Source organism: Chiloscyllium punctatum, chromosome 37 (genome assembly GCF_047496795.1).
Source record: "Chiloscyllium punctatum isolate Juve2018m chromosome 37, sChiPun1.3, whole genome shotgun sequence".
NCBI lineage: Eukaryota > Metazoa > Chordata > Chondrichthyes > Orectolobiformes > Hemiscylliidae > Chiloscyllium > Chiloscyllium punctatum.
The window spans coordinates 55,150,883-55,169,879 of NC_092775.1; the positions used below are offsets into that span (position 1 = coordinate 55,150,883).

The following is an 18,997-nucleotide window of genomic DNA, read 5'->3' on the forward strand; positions in this document are numbered from 1 at the left end:
ATTGATCCTTAAACCTTTTCTGAGTAACTAGCCAGACAAATCGTCAATATTATCTGATATTTCCAATTATAGCACAGTTGGGAGGGTGTGCTTTCTGGAAGTTTCAAGATGACAGATTAACCCCCATCAAAAATGTAAACTTCACAGGTAAGTACCATGTAGTCTGCACTATGAATTCTGGGGGTTCCAAGGGCATTCTGCCAGAGTATTTGCAGTCTCTGACTAAGTATAGAACATAGAACATTCCAGCTCAGTTCAGGCCCTTCGGCCTCAATGTTGCGCTGACCTGTGAAACAACCTGAAGTCCATCTAGTCTACACTATTCCATTCTCACCCACATGTTTATCCAATGACCATTTAAATGCCCTTAAAGCTGGCGAGTCTACTACTGTTGCAGACAGTGCTTTCCACAGCCCTACTACTGTCTGAGTAAAAATACTACCTCTGATATCTGTCCAATATCCATCAACTCTATTTAAAACTATATCCTCTCGTGCGAGTTATCACCATCCAAGGAAAAAGGCTCTCCCTGTCCACCTTATCTAACCCTCTGATTATTTTATTTGTCTCAGTTAAGTCACCTCTCAACCTTCTTCTCTCTAACGAAAACAGCCTCAAGTTCCTCAGCCTTTCCTTGTAAGACCTTCCCTCCATACCAGGCAACATCCTATTAAGTCTCTTTGGAACCCTTTCCAAAGCTTCCACATCCTTCCTATAATGTGGTGATTAGAACTGGACGCAATACTCCAAATGTGGTCGCACCAGAGTTTTGCACAGCTGCAGCATGGTCTCATGTTTCCGAAACTCAATCCCTCTACCAATAAAAGCGAACACACCATATGCCTCCTTAATAACCCTGTTAACCTGGCTGGCAACTGTGGGATCCAAGTACCCAGACAATGAGATCTCTCTGCTCATCTAATAGATCAGAAAATCTGGGCCTTTGTCTTTTCGTTTCCTCCCCAACTTTCAGCAACTGGAACTTTAAATCCATCCCATGGATCACACGGGAAAATTGTTTAGAATGATGTCCCTGAATTCTTCTGAGCATCAAATGCAACAATAGGAACTTTTTATAGCACTTTTATATTAGAGATAGTCCTGGGGAGTTTCACACATGAATACAAATGAATTAGGAATGGAAGTGGGCCATTCAGCCCTTCGAACCTGCTCTACCATTCAATATGATCAATTCTGACCTAACTATAATCTCAAATCCACTGTCCTAACTATCCTGATAACCTTTCATCTCCATTGCTTATCAAGAATCTGTCTAACTCTACCTTCAAAATATTCATGGACGCTGCTTTCACTACCTTTTAGGAAGAAAAGGCCAAATGCTTACAAAGTTCAGAGAGAAAAAAGTTCCCCCAATCTCTGTTTTGAGTGGATGACCCCTGAGTTTTAAAACAGTGACTCCCTCGTTCTAGGTCCTTCCATAAGAGGACCATCCTGTCCACATTCACTTGGTTAAGACCCTCAGAACCTTCAATCCAGTCACCTCTTTTCTTCATTCCAGTTGATATTAGCCTCGCTTGTCATCAGGAGACAACTCTGCAACCCTCCTCTACAAAAACAGTAGAGGTCCAGAGAGCCTGCTCTGAACCATCTTCAATGCATTGACACTGGAACAGGAGTAGGCCATTTAATCTGTTAATCCTGCTGCACCATTTAAAACAATTTTGGCTGAATGAATCCCTCAATTCTTTTGACTCACACTATTCCCATAACCCTTTGTGTCATTGAAAATCAAAGAATTAGCAATCAACTACTTTAAATATACTCAAAGACTGAAATTCCTTGCTCAGTCCTCCCCCATTCTGATGTCTTCTGTCTTGATAATTTGGTTCCCATGGGTTTTGCCAAACATGAATAGATGAAAAGAGACTGTGTTCATTGAGTCCAATATCACCATGTTGTCATTGAATGTGTCGGGCAATTTTACATCCAGTTAAAATGTCAACCTAATAAAATCCGAATGATTCTGATAGGGAACTTGACAAAACATGTCGAATCCAAGATCCACAGGAAAACACAAGCAAAACCACAAACCCACACAAATCCAGAGGGCCAGGAGCTGGCAGAAGAAGGTGAGCTTTCTGATTTCAAAGAGGTGATCAAAGTGTGTTATAATTATTGATGCAAGGGTTATTTTGTGCTTTTTAAAAGTGGTGAGATCTAGGCAGTAGAAAGTTTGGATTGACATGAGTTTGGTACAGGGCACAGCTCTGTCTTTAGTGTTACTGCATCTTTCACCCTTACCCTGAGTAACCAGCCTGAACCTCAAATGCACCAGGATGTTTGCAAAATTGACGTGAGAGACAATTAGAGAGAGTGAAATGAAATTTCGGATTCACTGGTTTGTCTTCTCTGGGAAATTCAAATGGATGATGAGAGTTTATGCTGTCGTTCTGGGCAGGAAGGGGAGGTGTTTGTGGGGACACTGCATATGGGGCTGGGTTGGTGTTGTTCCTGCTGCCTGAATATGCTATCATCAGTTGGGTATGCACCAAAAGGAAGTGGAGAATGTGAGAGAGGCCAAAACCAGACCTTTCTAGCAAAATTAAGGTGAGTTACACTCGTAAAACATGAAGCACCGACTCTCCTTGAGTTTCTCTCCTCCTGATCCCTGCTCTTTCTCCAAATCCATTTACATTCTTCTCTGCAATCCTTGTCTAATTGAGTTGTGAGCCATATCCTATTCTCTGTATAACCCTCTTAATTACCCACCCCCCATGGTAAACGTTTTCTGTTCGAATAATCCTGTTGCATAAACAAACCTCCGAACTGTTCCCCGCTGCTTCCAATGACAATTTTCAGTCTGTGAAACCTTGTTTACCACTTTACCAACCAGTCTCCACAATCTCACCATAGATTCACTCTCAGAACACTGTCCAAAACAATTTTGTTTGTCCAAACCAGCTTAATCTCTGTATAAACCAGTTTATCTTTGGTCTAAACATCCTTAACCTCTGCTCTAATCCATATCTTCTGCTGTAACTTCTTTAAATAAAACACTGTGTCAAAATCAATTTAATAATCACTCAGTCCTCTTTAATGTCTGCCTAAATATCAGTATTCTTTGTTAAACCCTCCTTGACATCATTTAAATAACTAACCTGTCTAAATCTTCTGGGAATCATAGACTGGTTCAAGCACAGGAGGACAAACTGACTGTTGGATTCATACTAGCTCCCTACAACAAAAACTCTGTTATTCTTATTTGCCTGCTATTTTCTCATTGCTGTGCAAACATTTTCTCTTCATATAATTACTGAATACCCCTTTGAAAACTGTGGTTGGATCTGCCTGTACTACATTTAGGCAGAACATTCCACTTACCAACCACTTGTTGCATAAAAAACTTTTCCTGATGTCTCCAGCAGATCTGTTGCTAAACATTTTAAATCACTGTCGTTTGATTAGATTCCCTACAGCATGGAAACAGGCCCTTCAGACCAACAAGCCCACACTGACCCTCCAAAGAGTAACCCACCCAGTCCCATTTCCCTCTGACTAATGCACCTAACACTATGGGCAACTTAGAATGACCAATCCACCTGACCTGCATATCTTTGGACTATGGGAGGAAACCAGAGCACCCAGAGGAAACCCACACAGACCCAGGGAGAATGTGCAAACACTACCCAGACAGTCACCCAAGGCTAGAATTGAACCTGGGACCCTGGAGCTATGAAGCAGCAGTGCTAACCACTGAGCCCACCATTCCACCCCAGCCTTCGCTCTTCCATAAATGAGGACTGCTCCTCTCTATGTACTCAGTTCAGACCCATCATGATGAAACCTCCTCTGAATATACATGTGACTTATACAGGACCAGGCCATCGAGCTAACCAATTCATCTCAGTCTTTATGCTCTATTCACTTCTTTCCACGACTAAAACTACCATCATAGCTTCTTCCCTTGTCCCTCATAGACGCATTGGATTTCCCTTTAAATGTATCTACACTATTCACTTGCCTCATTCCCTGTGACAGCGGGTTCCATATTGTCACTACTCTGTGTTTTATCAGAGTTCCTGATTGCATTTCTTAGTGATTATCTTGCTGACATCTACTTTACCATTGCCTATGTAATCTGTTAAAATATGAGTGACAGAGAACTCCCAAATTCCACTAATTAAAGAAAATAACATCAATTTATTCTTTAACTCTAAAAGTGAACATTAAACAACAACTATTTACAACTCCATGCTCCCTCTCTTAACTGCTTATTATCTGTCTCCAACTCTATAACAATATACTTCTTAAATGTGGATTACCTGGTTTTTTGCTATCACCTAGCTATTATGTGGGGAGGCTAGTGCTGTTACCACTGGATTGTTATTCCAGCAATCCAGATAATGCTCTGGAGAGCTGAGTTCAAATCCTACCACAGCGATACAAAACACCTGAAGTTAAGAGTTTAATGCTGACCATGAAACCATTGTTGATTGTTTGGAAAAACCCATTGGATTCTCTAATGTCCTTTAGGGAAAGAAACTGTAATCTTTACTTGGTCTGGTCTACATGTGACTCCAGACCCTCAGCAATGTGGTTGACTCTTAACTCCCCTGTGGGCAGTTAGGAATGTACAATACATGCACCCTTATCTCACAAGTAAGAAATTAGATTTCTTGGTCTTGCCCCTTTCTTAAATTATTCACCAGTCCAGGGAGGTTACAGCTTTCCTTAAAAAGTTATTAAATATATGTAGCTCTGTTATCTCTTCACTAAATTCTGTCAAAATACATGAATGCAATCAATCTAGAACAGGGGTTTTATCCTCTTTGAGTTTATTTAGTTTGTTCCATATACTCTTTTTTAATTGTCCCTGAATTCTATTCAATGCCATTTTAAATATCTCATCTACTTTACTGCATTCGCTATTTATTTTTGCTTATTTCATTCTCACGTTGTTGTTCCCTTGCATTTTTTAATCAATTGAAGCATTCTTGATCAATTTTACAGACCGCCTCTCCCCCCCTCCCCCCCCCCACCTACCTTCGCACCCAGTCCCCTCAAAGCATTTCCTTCAGGCTCTGTAGCATGTTCTTCCCTGATTAAGTCAGCTGCACAGTGTTCATTTTGTACCTTAGGTATCTCCATTGCTTCTGTGTGCAAACCTTCTTTTTGATCCATAATTCTAGTACTCCTTCTTTTACACCCTTTTGCTATTTGTATATCAAGAGGAGACTTTCGAATTCCTTTGTGTTAGCTGTCAGTCTCTTTCATACACTCTGTGTCTATGATTTCCATTTTTACTTCCCTTCTGGACTGTCTACATTCAGCCTTGTTCTTACATGTATTGTTAATCTAATGCCTGTCAAACACACTCTTTTTCTGCTTCATCTTACTCAATATCTTCTCTGTTATGCACAGAGCTTTGGATTTATTTGCCCTACCTACTGCCTTCATGGGAATGTGCCTTGACTATACTGAGCTCTCTCATTTTCAAAGGCTCTATGTTAATTTTGGCTGCCAATTTTTCATCCCACTTTATCTGGGTTAAATTCAATCTCACTCCATCGCACGTGAACCTTCTACAATTAATTATTTTTACTCTGAATTTCAGCTTGTTCTTTCCATAGTGAATGTAAACTGTATGATACTATGACTGCTATTCCCAAAACGCTACCTAACAACATTTGACACTTAACCCACCTCATTCTTCTGATTCAGCAATGCCTCCTTCCTTGTCAGGACAAAAACATGAACTGACCTAGCACATTCTTCAGAAAGTCATCCCCTCACAGGCATCAGCACTATTATTAATCAAGTCTATGTTGCGATAATCAAAATCTCTCACTACAATAATTTGATTGTTTTTGCATCTCTCAGAAATATTCTTCTAAGTTTGTTCTTCAGGTGCCTAAATGAAGAGATGACTGAGATCCTTGACAGTTCAACTTGTGCTCAAGATTTTATCTGTTTAAATGTTTCTACCCTCTGCTCAGATCTCCTTAGCCGCTGCACAAACATCCTTACCTACTAGATTAGATTACCTACAGTGTGGAAACAGGCTCTTTGGCCCAACAAGTCCACACCGACCCGCCAAAGCACAACCTACATTTACCCCTTCACCTAACACTATGGGCAATTTAACATGGCCAATTCACCTGACCTGCACATCGGTGGACAGTGGGAGGAAACCGGAGCACCCGGAGGAAACCCACACAGACACGGGGAGAATGTGCAAACTCCACACAGAGAGTCGCCTGAGGTGGGAATTGAACCCAGGTCTCTGGCTCTGTGAGGCAGCAGTGCTGCCACTGTGCCATCGTTCCACCCACTGTTGAAGCATTCTTTAACTCTGTCTTAACAAGCTTAATTACTCAGGCACCCCCTTCATTTCTGGTGTAACCTCTGATTCCGATCCTTATCTTGCAGGGGTTCCTGTAGCGCAGTAGCATTGTTCCTACCTCTGAGCCAATTAGACCCAAATTCAAGTCCCAACTGCTCCTCAGTGTATTGTAACGCATCTATATAGGTTGGTTAGAAAATGTGTACAATCTTTTCTTTTCTGTCAATGTTTATGTACTTGCCCCAATTTCTCAAACTCTGTATCTGCCTCTCACTTTCTAAATCTTCACAATGATTTCCATGAATCTGCTGCTCACGCTCCGTAAACATTAATACTGTATCTGCCTCCTCAAAATCTGTATCTGATGCCTCGAACTGCATACTTGTCCTTTTGAACTCTGCAACCAGTCCTTCAAACCCTTTATCTGCCTTGACTCTGTACCTGATTGCTCAAACTCTGCATCTGCTCCTGGATCTTTGTACCTGACTCTATGTACCCTGTATATAAGGTAAAAACAATGACTGCAGATGCTGGAAACCAGAGTCCAGATTAGAGTGGTGCTGGAAAAGCACAGCAGTCCAGGCAGCATCCGAGGAGCCTGTATTCCTGATGAAGGACTTTTGCCCGAAACGTCGATTTTCCTGCTCCTCGGATGCTGCCTGAACTGCTGTGCTTTTCCAGCACCACTCTAATCTATACTCTGTATATAACCCAGGAGAAAGTGAAGTCTGCAGATGCTGGAGATCAGACTGGAGAGTGTGGTGCTGGAAAAGCACAGCAGGTCAGGCAGCATCTGAGGAGCAGGAGAATCGATGTTTCGGGTATAAGCCCTTTATCAAGATTGCTCCAAACATTGATTCTCCTGCTCCTCAGATGCTGCCTGACCTGCTGTGTTTTTCCAGCACCACACTCTCCACTCTGTATACGACCCCTCCATTCCCCCCGAACTAATCTCTGAATTTGACTCCTTAAACTCTGTATCCAAACCTTTGAACTCCAGAATTGATTCCTCAATCTCTATATCCATCCTCTGAATTCTGTTTCTGACCCTTTCAACTCTGCATTGCCCACCTCAAGCTCTGAATCTATCTGCTCAAAAACAGTATCTGACCCCACAAGCGCTAACCGAAACCTTGAACTCTGTCCCTCAAACATCTTTCTACTCCCTCAAGCTCTGTATCCAACTGTGATGAACTGGGACAGACTGTGAGTGACTGTAACCCCTGGATATCAAGGAATATACAGCATTGGATTGAGAGAAAAAGGATGTTTATGGCAGATAAGAGCAGAAGCCTTGAAGGATTATAGAATGTGCAAGAGAGAGTTGAAGAGAGAGATTAGGAGAGCAAAGAGGGGATACAGAAGGATACTAACAGGTAGAATATTTCATTTGATTTAGTTTTGTCACATGTACCTAAGTACAGTGAAAAGTTTTGCTTTGTGTGCAGTACAGGCAGCTCATAACAAGCAAGGACATTCGGATGATAGAGTGTTTCGACAGAGTAAGGCTGGATGGGATGTGCATAAAAACAAGGTGAACATTAGGTTTGAAATTAGATTCATTCAACAGTCTGATGACAGCAGGGAAGAAGCTGTTCTTGAACCTGTTGGTACGTGTGTTTAAGCTTCTGCATCTTCTGCCTGATGGAAGAGGATGGATGAGAGTACTACCAGGATGGGAGGGGTCTTTGATGATGTTGGCAGCCTTTCCGTGGCAGCAAGAAGTATAGATGGAGTCTATCGATGGGAGGTTAGCAAAGTATTTGAGAAGATTTGTTCGAGAAGGTTAGCTTCCGTGATGGTCTGGGCTGTGTTCACAACTTATGGTCCTGGAGAGCTTTTGCCGTACCCAGATAGAATGTTTTCTGTGGTGCATCTGTAAAAGTTGGTGAGGGTCCTTATGGATATGCTGAATTCTCGAAACCTCCTGAGGAAGTAGGGGCTTTGTTGTGGCTTCTTGAATATCACATGTATATGGGAGGTCCAGGACAGATTGTTTTTCCAGGACAGGGTTCAAGATGAATGCTTTGGGATGGTTAGCACTAGTGAGAGGGGCAACATGAGTACAGAAATCAGGAGAAGGTGTCTGAGACAATTAAAGAAATACAGGAAGACAGAGAGCAGGTTCTGAGTGGTCTGGCAAAATTAAAAGGAGATAAACCTCCAAAGCCAGATAAAACTTATCCCACGTTCTTGTCTGAGGCAAGGGAGGAAATAGAAAGAGCACTTGCAAAAATATTCAGTTCCTCTTTGGCCACAGGAGAGGTACTGGAGGATTGGAGGACACTCAATGTGATACCCTTATTCAAAAAGGGAGGAAGGGATAGACAGTCAGTGATGAGGAAACTATCTGAAGCAAATCTGCGAGACAGAATTAATCTGCATTTTGAGAGGCAAGGATTAATCAAGAACAGTCAGCACAGTTGTTTTCAGGTCTGACCAATTTGATTGAATTTTTTCAAAGAGGTGACCAAGTGTGCAGATGAGAGTAATGCATTTAACATAGTCCACTTGGACTACAACAAGGGTTTTGATAAGGCCACATATGGGGAACTGATAGCAAAAGTAAGATCCCATGGGATCCGAAGAAATTTGGCAAATGGATCCACAATTGGCTGAGAAGCAAGAAGCATAGGTTGATTGTTGAGGTGTGTTTTTCTGCCTGGGGTCCCATAGGGGTCATTGTTGAGACTTTTGCTCTTTGTGGTTTAGATAAATGATTGAGACTTCATAGAATGTAAAAGGTTGATCAGTAAGTTCACAGATGGTACAAAAATTGGTCAGCTGGTAAATATTGCGAGGAAGGCCTTAGATTATGGAGGGATATAGATGGGCTGGTCAGATGAGTTGATGAGTGGCAAATGGTATGCAATCCAGATAAATGTGGCATGATACATTTGGACAGGACAAACAAGGGAATATACGGTGGGTGTTAGGAACCTTGGAATGCACCAAAGACACAGGGAGCATGTACATCGGACCCTTTAGGTTTCAGAATAGGGGGTCAAGAAGGCATGTGGTATAGTTGCCTTTATTAGTTTCGGCATAGAGTTTAAGAGCAGGGAGGTTATGCTGGAGCTGTATAAACACTGGTTAACATCTAAACTATTGGAGAGTGTGCAGAGGAGACTTACCAAGATATCACCTTGACGGGAGCGTTCTATTATAAAGCAAGATTGGACAAACTGGGGTTGGTTTCCTTAGAGCAGAGAAGATTAAGAGGGGATGTGATTGAGATGTATGAAATTATAAGCAGCATAGATAGTGTAGACAAGATGAAACAGTTCCCTTTGATGGAGGGATGATTGGCCAGGTGAGATTTGAGGTAAACAGAGGTTTAGAGGAAATGTGAGAAAAGCCTTTTATTCATCCAGAGGATGGAAATCTGGACCTCGCTGTCTGTAAGGGTGATAGGGGCAAAAACCCTCATAACATTTAAAAAATATTTAGATGTGGACCTGCGATGCCAAGGCATACAAGGCCATGGGGCAAGTGCTGGAATATGTGATTAGAATAGTTAGGTATTTGCTTTTGACCAGCAGAGCATAATGGGCTGAAGGACCTGCTTCTGTATTGTAGATCTCTATGACTGGGACAACGATGCCAGACTTGAGAGGCTGTGTCAGACTATGTCAGACTGCGAACGACTGGGCCAGACTATAGCAGGTTAGATCAAATTGTGAAGGATTTGGTCAGACAGTAGGGTGTGGGTCAGATAAAGGATAGGGTCAGACTGTGAGAGACTGGGTCAGACCATGAGGGACTGGATCAGACAATAAGAGACTAGGACAGACTGTGAGGGATGGGGACAGACTTTGTCAGACTGTGAGGGTGGATTAAGCATTGAGGAACTGGGTCAGACCATGAGGGACTGGGTCACACTACAAGGGACTGTGTCAAACAGATAGACTTGGTCAAACTGTAAAGGGGCAGGTCAGACAACAGTGAGGGACAGTGTCAGGACATCAGAGATGGTGTCAGACTGTGAGGGACAGGTGAGACTTATGAGAGATGGTATTATAGTCTGAAGGATGGGGGTCAGACAGTGAGGGATGTGGTTAGACTCTGGGAGCCAGGATCAGACTGTGAGGGATGGGATCAGACTGTGAGAGGTGGGGTCAAACTGTGAGAGGTGGGGTCAACCTGTAACAGACTGTATCAGTGTGTGATCTTTTGATCTGGCTTTGTCTACTGGCCAGTACCAGCCTATGGTTTGTTAGTTTATTCTTAATGCAGCTCCACATCCCTGTGAGTTTGCTAAGTGCTGCCTGTGATCTTCATTTTTCTCTTCAGGTGAAAGAAAATGTTTAAATGGGAAACAGCATCTCTTAAAATGGACACAAGTATGCTCCCTGGCTTCCAGTACACCTAAATCTGTCGACCTACACTCCCAGTTCCTTATCAAAAAATCCAGCCCCTTCTCAAATGGACGTCTTGTCCTTTATCAACCAGGAGAGGCTGTAGTTTGCCCCGCTGACTGCAGAAGTCCGATGATCTCTCCACGACTGGTTCTCTCACAAAACCCAAGCCTTTCCGAATCATCCAAAGTTGCTTGGTCACTGACTGACTCTGAGAATTCAACTGTATCACTCTGCTCTCAGATTCCTGTGTGGTCACTCTCTAAGATCACAGCAATATCTGAACCCCAGAAGCTATCTATAGTGAAGGGTGGTGTGAATGAGCTCACCAACTCCCACAGCACCAGTGTTTGTGTCTTGCCGGTAGCTGCAGTCCCAGAGCAAGCAAACAGTGATGCCTTGTCTGATGACCAAAACTCATCTGCTACTCATGTTGCAAATTCAAAAGCTGTGCAGCTTTTGCACTTAGGAACTGAGACAATTCTTGTCGGCCAATCATCTGGGAGTGCAATGTGTCCAACTGCTGTCTCTGGATTACCACTGCAAATGGAGATACAGCAAAGGTCCACCGAGTCTATCAAAGACCACGTCCTAAAAGAGACAGAAGCTCTTCAGAGTCCGGCTTCACATCAGGCAGAGGTGAGTCCATACAGAGGGGGATGGTGATTATGAACAGTGCAGCCAGCTGTCACTCCATGCTTAACCATCAATATTGAAGACTAAAAGTCACACAACACCAGGTTATAGTCCAACAGGTTTATTTGTAAGCACTAGCTTTCAGAGTGCTGCTCCTTCATCAGGTGGCTATGGAGCAGGACCATAAGACACAAGACTTATAGCAAAATATTACAGTGTCATGCAACTGAAATGATATATTGAACAAACCTAGATTGCTGTTAAGTCTTTCATCTTTTAGAATGGGTTGCAGATTTCAGTTCATTAATATGTAAATCCCAGAACTTCTTTTAAGTCACATTCTCAAGATAAGGTTTTATAAAAACAAGGTGACATCTCAGCCCAGACAATGCATTAAAGGTGTGTGGTTAGAGTCTGTCTGTATCCCAGTCTTGAGTCAGATTGGATCATGGTGTTGTGTGGTTTTTAACTTTGTCCACCCCAGTCCAACACTGGCTCCTCCACATCATATTCAAGAATGACATTCCAGTGCAGTACTGAGGGAGTGCTCCTGTGGCAGAGGTACTGTTCAGCCCATGCTGTCCTCTCAGGTGACATAAACAATACCAATGACACTATCTGAACATGTGTTCTGGTCACTTACTGGAATGAAAGCTTTCCAGCCCATCACCATACTTGCGCCAGCTCTTTGACTGAGCTGGCCATAGCTCATAATTTACTCCCCCTCCCTCATCCCCTCTCCCAGGTCCCCAGGCCCTCCCCTTCCCTTCAGTGTTTGGAAGGCTGTTTAAAAAGCTCTCTCAGTGCACAAGGAGTCCTTCAGCCTATACACCTCAATCCCCATTCACTTCTCTTACCACATATGCATACAGGGAGGCTTTGACCTCAGTGTTCTTGCTGGCTAGGATCATCGTTCCTCTTGTTGTGAATAAATAATAATCCTGAGGGTCTTGACCAGGGTGGGTAGGTTTGTGCATGTACAGTGAGCTCCCCACCTCCCGGCGTACCCTGTATTGCTGATGTGACTCCACTGAGCTTCATGTTCCTTCATACCCATTGAATCTGTTATGCAGGAGCAGAACAAATTCCAACACAAATCAGGTTAAGTGTTCTTTTCATCAGGATTGGCCATTCAAACTTATTTGTATGAGGGTTTTAAACAAGTTAGACTAGGGAGGGTAACCAAATATAGCTGGAAGGAGTAGGAATGAGATGGAAACAGAAGTACTATAAGAAATGTGTTAAGGAAAGTAGCAAATGTGTTGCAGGAGTTATTAATCAGTCTGCCTCTCAATGTCTGTAGTGACCATGTGCTGCAGATATAAATTAATATCTGCGGTGATGAGGCTACTGCACTGACCAGTAGGTAGCTCAGTTAGGACTGGGAATGGGTTCCTCATCTTCCTGCTTACTCATTGTTTGGAAAAAAGGAGGAGGTGCGGCAATTGATATTTTGAAATGCACAGGATTTACTTGATGGGTCTAAGACTGAAGCTGTTTAACTAGTACCTTGAATCTTATTTATAAACATCCACCTGAGGGAATGAGATTTTCCCATTCGCTTTATTTGGATCCCTCATAATTTTACAACCCATAATTAGGTTTCCCCTCCAAACTATAATTATCCAGCACAGGCAACAACCTGATAAATCTCTGTATCCTCTCCTCTCCAATCCCTAATTATCTGTAGGATCCACCCCCACTGTTCGAACAGGCAGCTCTGTATACAGCATTTACAATGAGTATCAAGTTACTTGCTTTTGAAAAAATGCAATCATCTTTTCCATAATCCTTGGACAAACAGTCCTTTTTCCCAGTACAGTCCATAATTGAAACTACAGAAAATAAAAAGATTCAGTTCTTACAATTAGTACAGAGGAACTGGATTGATCAGAGGATTATTCCAGCTCTAGTTTTAAATGACTGAAAACAACTTTTAAAAATTACTAAACTATTTTTAACTTGTATGGTAGTTGGTGTTTTATTTTTACCAAAATTACGTTCTTTAAAAATATTGTTATTGGTGGCCATGTGCCAAACAATTCACCTCATTGCAGGTTAGGAAGGTGGTGCAATCTTCTTCTTGACCTCTCCGCCCCCACCCCACTCCGGCCTATCACCCTCACCTTGACCTCCTTCCACCTATCGCATTTCCAACGCCCCTCCCCCAAGTCCCTCCTCCCTACCTTTTATCCTAACCTGCTGGACACACTTTCCTCATTCCTGAGGAAGGGCTTATGCCCGAAACGTCGATTCTCCTGTTCCTGGGATGCTGCCTGACCTGCTGCGCTTTTCCAGCAACACATTTTCAGCTCTGATCTCCAGCATCTGCAGTCCTCACTTTCTCCTCTACAGGAAAATAACACATTCAGACCAACTACTGAACTACAGGAGCAATCATCCCAACACCCACAAACGGAGTTGCATTAGAACATTATTGCAACGAGCCACCATACACTGCAGCACAGAGGAACCAGAAAGAGAGAAGAAAATCACCTATACAGTGTATTTAAAAAGAACAGGTACCCAATGAACACAATCCACCGATTTCTCAGCAACAAACCCCAACATGCAGACAAAACACGTCCAGAAACCCTCGCCATTCTCCCCTACATCAACTACATCTCGGAATTGACTGCCAAACTACTCAGACCTCTTGGCATCATGGTAGCCCACAAACCCACTAACACACTAAAACAACAGCTAATGAACTTGAAAGACCCTATATAGACCGCAAGCAAAATTAATGTCATTTACAGAATACCTTGCAAGAACTGTAACAAACACTACATTGGACAAACAGGCAGAAAACTAGCCACCAGGATACATGAACATCAACTAACCACAAAAAGACATGACCCAGTCTCATTAGTATCTTTACATAACAGATGAGGAAGGACACCCCTTTGACTGGAACAACACATCCATTGTAGACCAAGCCAAATAGAGATGTGTATGAGAATTCCAACCAAAACTCTATCAACAACCACATTTAGTTGGATCCCATTTACTACCCCCAACAAATAAACAGGGAATGACATCACCAACCCGAGGAAACCTAAACACATAAATAAAAAGCGGACTACACCACCAGGTGCTTCACTAGAGGCTCACTGATGATATTACCTAGTATGGTGGCAAATCATCTGAAAACAAAGCTTCCAGCTCAGCGAGAAAGCTTACATCAAAAATTCAGCTGATTGCTTGGAATGTGCTAAACATTGCAAGCTGTTCTTCATCTTCGATCTTCTGCATTTAGGGATGGGCAGTAAATGTTGGCAACAACTTGTGGAAGTGAGAAAAACAAAGGTAAGCTGCATAAAGTCCCAAAGGTGAAGGGTTCACTCAGGGGGCATTCCTAGTTTTGTGGGTGAGACTGACCTCTAGTGGGTTAATTGTTAATTTTAACCTCAAGTACTTATAGCCAAGGCCTGAGCTTGAAAGGAAAGTAGCCCCAAAATAGACAGAATGAAATAAATTTTATAAAAGCCTAACACAATATTATCAATTGCACAACTCGAAACTGTGATAAGTTCTTTATATTTCTGTTGTATTTTTTGTTCACAGTCAGTGCTTCTGTGTTCAGGAGACATACAGCCTTCAGTCAACATTGGAATGGTTCAGTTATTACACTTACCTGCAGCTCATTCCCAGAGCTCCTCTGCTCCTTACAGCTGCCAACTGCAAATTGGAGGACAAAACGATGTGGGGATGACTGGTTTAGAGAGTGCACAGCCTAATGTTCTCCTCCTTCCTTCAGGACTCTCTTCCATAATCCTTCAGTGGCCATTTGCAGGGTGCACTGTTCCTACTTTCTCAAGTGACCACACAATTCTCAGTGTCCCTCAAGACCCTGCAATTCCCACTGTCCATAATAACCGTGCGATTACCAGTGTCTCCAGTCACTCCTCAATTCCTACCATCTCCTGTGAGCCTGTGATTCCCAGTATCTCCAGTGAATGCTCACTTCCTACCATCTCCAGTGAGCCTGCACATCCCAGTGTCTCCAGTGAAACCTCAATTCCTACCATCTCCAGTGAACCTGTGATTCCCAGTATCTCCAGTGAATCCTCAATTCCTACCATCTCCAGTGAACCTGTGATTCCCAGTATCTCCAGTGACTCCTCAATTCCTACCATCTCCAGTGAACCTGCAAATCCCAGTGTCTCCAGTAACCCTATAGCATCTACTGACTCCACAGGAGAAATGCAGGAGCTCCTCGTGTCTGTATCTGGGTGTGGTGTTGTTGAAGGCCAGGCTTGTCAGTTTAGAGAGACACTTGCTGTACAGAATGTAGGTTGCACCAATTTTACTCTGATAAAGTTGGGAAACACTGCCCAAGACAGCACTGAATCTCCTGTCAAAGTTCTTGCTTTGGATCGAAAATATTCAGAATCCGTGGAGCTCAACGAGCAGAAGCTCTCTCAACAAAAAGGTCTCCCAACTCCTTCCCACAGGAAGTCTAATGCCCTGCCCTCAATTATCAGTGGGTCACTCAACTCTGAAAGTGGGCCCTGCTTAGGGCAAAGGAAGTTCCAGTGGATTGATGGGAAGCAGTGCGAGGGAATTGGTAGATCCCAGGACCTTCCCACTGCTGCACTTTCGCACAACCAGAGAAGAGGCAAATCCCTGGAAATGACAAACATACAGCATCAAATGGAGAATGAGGAGAGCAGCAGCGATGAAGACAGACTCATCATTGAGACTGAATAGACATGAGAGCTGCTCAGGATGTGTGTGGACATTAGTGTTTGATATTAACAGGTTCTGTGAAGATTGGTGGCTTGTAACTAAAGGAATATTTGCCACGCTGACTGTACCTCTGAAACTAATGTATTATTGAACTATTGCATGTGGTCATTTCACGTCGCATCTTGTTGAGTGAGACTTTTTTTCCAAGTGTAGGTGGAGTGAAGAGAATGTCAGTTTTTTCATACTTGTTGCTAATAAAGAGTTGATGTTTCTCCAGTGGCTCTTGTGTAGAGTATGGATTTTGCATGTTCAATGACCTCAGCATAGTCTCTCAAACTCCCATCAACACAGAACAAAAGATAGCACTACCCCACAGTCCCCATTCCCAGTTATTACCTCAAGTGCTGTATGTCACCAATTTGACACTTAATATATTCGGGATGAATTTTATGTGGAATCGTGGAGATGTACAGCATGAACAAGTCAGAGAATAAAACTCTCTCTCCCTGTCAAACCCCAAACTCACAGAACATTGGCAGATGTGTTTGGACAATTCAGCATAATAATTCATCTTGTATTAGTAACTTCCATAGGACAAGGGGTCCTTGCTACCTTCTCCCACCCCCCCCCATTTATCTCTCCACCCTGGAGGCTTCCTGCCTCTATTCCTATTGAAGGGCTTTTGCCTGAAACGTCGATTTTCTGCTCCTCGGATGCTGCCTGGCCTGCTGTGCTTTTCCAGCACCACTCTGATCTAAAACCCCGTCACAAAAAAGATAAACAAGAGACTGTCACAGGTTATTACCTTCATTGTTATGAGTTAATGATTAAAGGAGGAGCAGGGCAGAGTGGATGAATGCTTGGATGGTGAAATTCTGAGGGGAGGTGTTAGATACCTCTCCAATAATGGGTCCTGTTCTTAGGGACTTTTAGAACCTAGAATATAGACCACAGCACAGGATTGGGGCCTTTGGCCCATAATGTTGTTGCAAACATGATGCCAAATTAATCTAATCTCCTTCTGCCTGCACTTGCACGATATCCCTCCATTTCGTGCATATTCATGTGCTTATCTAAAAGTCCCTTAAATGCCCTTAACTTACCTGCCTCCACCACCATCCTTGGCAGTACATTCCAGATTCCTACTACTCTCAGTGTAAAAAAACCTTGCCCCTCACATCTACTTTGACCATTTCCCCCCTTCACCTTAAATGCATGCCCCCTCGTATTAGACATTTCAACTCTGGGAAAAAAAATTCTGACCATCAGCCCTATCTATGCCTCGCATAATTTTGTCGACTTCTATCAAGCCTTCTCTCAGCCTCTGCTGCTCAAGGGAAAACAACCTGAGTTTTCTAGCCTCTCCTTATAGCTCTCTAATCCAGGCAGCATCCTTGTAAACCTCTTCTGCACCTTTTCCAAAGCCTCCATATCCTTCCTGTAATGTGGTGACCAGAATTGAATGCAATATTCTAAGTGTGGCCGAACCAAAGTCTTATAAAGCTGCAACATGGTATCCTGACTCTTGTACTCATTTCCCTGACCCATAAAGGCAAGAATGACATACGCCTTCTTTACCACGCTATTTACATGTGTGGCCACTTTCGGGGAGCAATGGACTTGAACCCCAAGATTCTTCTGTACATTAGTGCTGTTGAGGGTTCTGCCATTAACTGTATACTTTTCCTTAACATTTACCCCCCAAAGTACAGCAACTCACACTTATCCAGATTAAACTCCATCTTCCATTTCTCTGCCCATATTTGCAATTTATCTATATCCTGCTGTATCCTTTTTACAACCTTCTACACTATCCACAACTCCACTGGACTTTGTATCGTCTGCAAATGTACTAACCCTCCCATCTACATTTTCATCTAAGTAATTTATGTATATCACAAAAGCAGAGATCCCAGTAAGGATCCCTGCGGAACCCCACCAGTCACGTAATTGCAGCCTGAAAAACACCCTTCTACCACTATCCTCTGTTGTCTCTGGGTAAGCCAATTCTGAATCTACATGGCCAAGTCCCCATAGATTTTACCAAGCAGAGACATTGTATTTCTGCAGAACATGGATCGATGTTGCTCTGCAGCGCTTTATCAATGCTGTCTGGGAGAACATAAGTAGATTTGGACAGGGGGAAGTGTATTGATGTCATTGTATAAGCAAGGATTGAGTGAAAGAAATAGCACTAGGATTAAGAAAAGTGCTGTGTTAGGTGAGGTCGGACAAAGTTAAAAATTACTGAAGTCTAACTTTACAAATACAAAAACTATATTCAAAGACAAAAACAGAAGTTGCTGGAAAAGCTCAGTAACTCTGGCAGCATCTGTGCAGAGAAATCAAAGTTAACGTTTTGGGTCTGGGGGCCCTTCCTCAGGACTTCTGAGGAAATGTTACCTTTGATTTCTCTGCACAGATGCTGCCAGACCTGCTGAGTGCTTCCAGCAACTAATGTTTTTGTGCCTGATTTACAGCATCCACTGTTCTTTCAATTTTTATTCTATATTCAAAGAGGTTAGTAAACTGTCAATTTAAACATGTAGTAACCAAGACAAAATTAAAAGGGCCCAGAAATAGTATTAAGTTTTACTGGATATAGATTTCAGGAAAGATAGGGAAGGAAAGCAAGGAGGAGGACTGGCAGTATTAGAATCTGGAATCCATATTGTAGGAGGGGTGTCAAAGGAGTGGAGAGGGTGTAGAGGAGATTTGCTCAGATGTTGCCTGGGCTGGACAGTTTCAGTTATGAAGAAAGATTAGACAGATTAGGGTTGTTTTCCTTAGAATAAAAGAGATTGAGAGGATACATAAGTGAGAGGTATTAACTTAAAATGGGGCATAGATAGGGTAGACAGGAAGAAATCTTTCCCCTTGATGGAGGGACAAATGACCAGGGAAAGTTGAAGAGGGAGTGAGGGGTGGGGCATTGATTTAAGGTAAGGAGCAGAACATTTCAGAGTAATGTGAGGAAAAGCATTTCACCCAGAGGATGGTGGGAATC

At 42.8% G+C, this 18,997-nt stretch overlaps 1 protein-coding gene across 1 annotated transcript in view; it reads left to right on the top strand.

Annotated features, from left to right (window-relative positions):
* Positions 1-16,216, top strand: part of LOC140463122 (uncharacterized) — a 220,793-nt gene extending 204,577 nt beyond the window's left edge. The window contains exons 6-8 of the mRNA XM_072556854.1: positions 1,992-2,090; positions 10,598-11,301; positions 14,866-16,216. Coding sequence (XP_072412955.1) covers positions 1,992-2,090; positions 10,598-11,301; positions 14,866-16,011 — 1,949 coding nt within the window. The 3' untranslated portion in view covers positions 16,012-16,216. The remainder of the gene's footprint in view (positions 1-1,991; positions 2,091-10,597; positions 11,302-14,865) is intronic.
* The last annotated feature ends 2,781 nt before the right edge of the window (positions 16,217-18,997 follow it).